General features: G+C 35.3%; 1 protein-coding gene and 1 long non-coding RNA gene across 2 annotated transcripts in view; one reads left to right on the top strand and one right to left on the bottom strand.

The window, feature by feature from the left end:
• Positions 1 to 669, bottom strand: part of LOC109589811 (myosin-14-like) — a 4,291-nt gene extending 3,622 nt beyond the window's left edge. The window contains exons 1-3 of the mRNA XM_020005818.1: positions 566 to 669; positions 240 to 518; positions 11 to 192 (exon numbers count right to left, since the gene is read on the bottom strand). Of these exons, the coding sequence (XP_019861377.1) occupies positions 11 to 192; positions 240 to 518; positions 566 to 608 (504 nt within the window). The 5' untranslated portion in view covers positions 609 to 669. The remainder of the gene's footprint in view (positions 1 to 10; positions 193 to 239; positions 519 to 565) is intronic.
• A 57-nt stretch (positions 670 to 726) lies between these two features.
• LOC109589813 (uncharacterized) lies at positions 727 to 1,908 on the top strand. Its single transcript, XR_002188945.1, has 3 exons — positions 727 to 776; positions 825 to 936; positions 1,774 to 1,908. It is a non-coding gene; the product is annotated as an uncharacterized LOC109589813 (long non-coding RNA).
• Positions 1,909 to 1,914: the final 6 nt, after the last annotated feature.

Raw genomic sequence — 1,914 nt, forward strand, 5'->3', positions numbered from 1 at the left:
CAGCAAATACTTCCAGTTTGCGATGATCATTACAAACAGATTTCTTTATTTGAATCAACAGGTCATCTCCTGACGTTTTATTAGGAAGTATCATCCCTTTAATAAGATTTTCTGAATGATATAAGAGCACTAGCTCAATCACAAGACTTTGGCTTGATGTGTAATGAGCAAGAATTCTACAGGCTGGATGCTCTAAATTGATTAAAGTAATAAACAAATATTTTCATTATTAAACTCACTCTCCATATCTATTCCATCAGCTACTCCATTCTCTCCTAATTCCCTCAATACTGATACCAATGAATAGATACTAGGACCACCTTTCTTCTGTACATTATCAGCTTTCTGCAACCATGCTTTGAGACACTCTCGTAGACAACTGTCAACATTTCTTTCATTATCTCTAATAGCATCCAGTGTGGTAGGGGATAGCCCAAGATAAAGACCAAGATCATAGTAACTGGTTCCTGAGTAACCATGCCTTCTGAGCAATTTAAGTACCTCAACAAGATCAGTAACTATTAAATAATTGTATTTAGTATAAAAAATAAGTCACTAAACATACTTTGCAGTTGATTTGTATTGACTGCTGGTCCAGGAGAAGCCATTGAGCTAAAGTTTTGCAAAGAAGGGTGGGGCTCAATAACAACGCCCACGTGATCTGGCCTAATTTAAGTAGGAGGGGCTAAGCCGCCCTAAAGTCCAAAGCTATTTTTATCGATTTTTATTTTGTGATTCTTGATTCAGCTTGAAGGTTTGAACTGAGTGAGTCTGAGGTAGTCTCATCTTTTGTAAACTGATAATTCTATTTTATGTACTATTAGTGTCTATATATTTATCAGTAGTACTGGAGTAACTGATGGATCAGTGATACAATCATTGATACAAGTTATGACTGATGAGAATTACCAGCTCACTGGACCCTGACTCTAAGAAGTTAGTCTATAATTATTATTTATTTATACTACTGTATGGGTACAAAATATCACGTGGGATTGATTTTCATTATTTTTGTTGTGTGAAGTTTTAATCACAGTCCAGTGAAATTCTTCATATGACCACACCTTAGAGTGCTTTAAAAAGAAATTGGGAAATTTAAACACTAAAAATTGATATTTCCTGAAATCATGAAAATTTAACACCACAAATATTTGTACCAGTACAGTATCTGTTATTGTTACAGTACATCCTTGATTATCAGTACCTCTTTTATATGAACCCTCATTTATCTGAACGCATGGCTGTCTCTAATGCGCATGCTCAGACTAGTTAATTTATTAATAACCGGTTAAAATGGCTGCTGCTGCAAGGAGCTTACGGAGTTTAACTGAGAGAAATACCATTGAAGAGAAGACTAAGATGCTCTGCAAGTTAGAGAAAGGAAAGTCATGCACATTTATTCTTCAAAAAAGCATAGGATAGGTCAGTCTACTGTATTCTGCGCTGTATTTCACTTATTTAGACTATTTCAGCTATCTGAACATCTCTCCCAATAGAGGTGCACAAAGGTGTTTGACGTACTGTATTGCTGTTGTATGAGGAGTAAGGAGAGAGAGAGATTAAAATGGCCATAACTTTAAAAATTGAAGTCGGAATCAGCTCAAACTTTCTACACAGCATAAGTACATCAATATGTATCAAAAAATGTAATAAAAATTAGGTGACTTCCGAGCCATTTTTGGAGAAAGAAACCATGGGCTATAGCCTTGGGTATTTGAGATAATTATTGTAATTATATTTTTATTAATAATTCAATGACTCTCCTCCCTATAGTCTGAAGAGTTATTACGTGTGTATCCTCCATATATAAATTATTTTGAAGTCACTAAGGAGGCTCTCAGTTCCTGTGATTGTCAGTTCCCAAGGTTTCATGCTTTCCTTAAGTGTAATGAGTCCAAACCAGAGTATGGCCGC

The sequence above is a fragment of the Amphimedon queenslandica genome, unplaced genomic scaffold (genome assembly GCF_000090795.2).
Source record: "Amphimedon queenslandica unplaced genomic scaffold, v1.1 AMPQUscaffold_10853, whole genome shotgun sequence".
NCBI lineage: Eukaryota > Metazoa > Porifera > Demospongiae > Haplosclerida > Niphatidae > Amphimedon > Amphimedon queenslandica.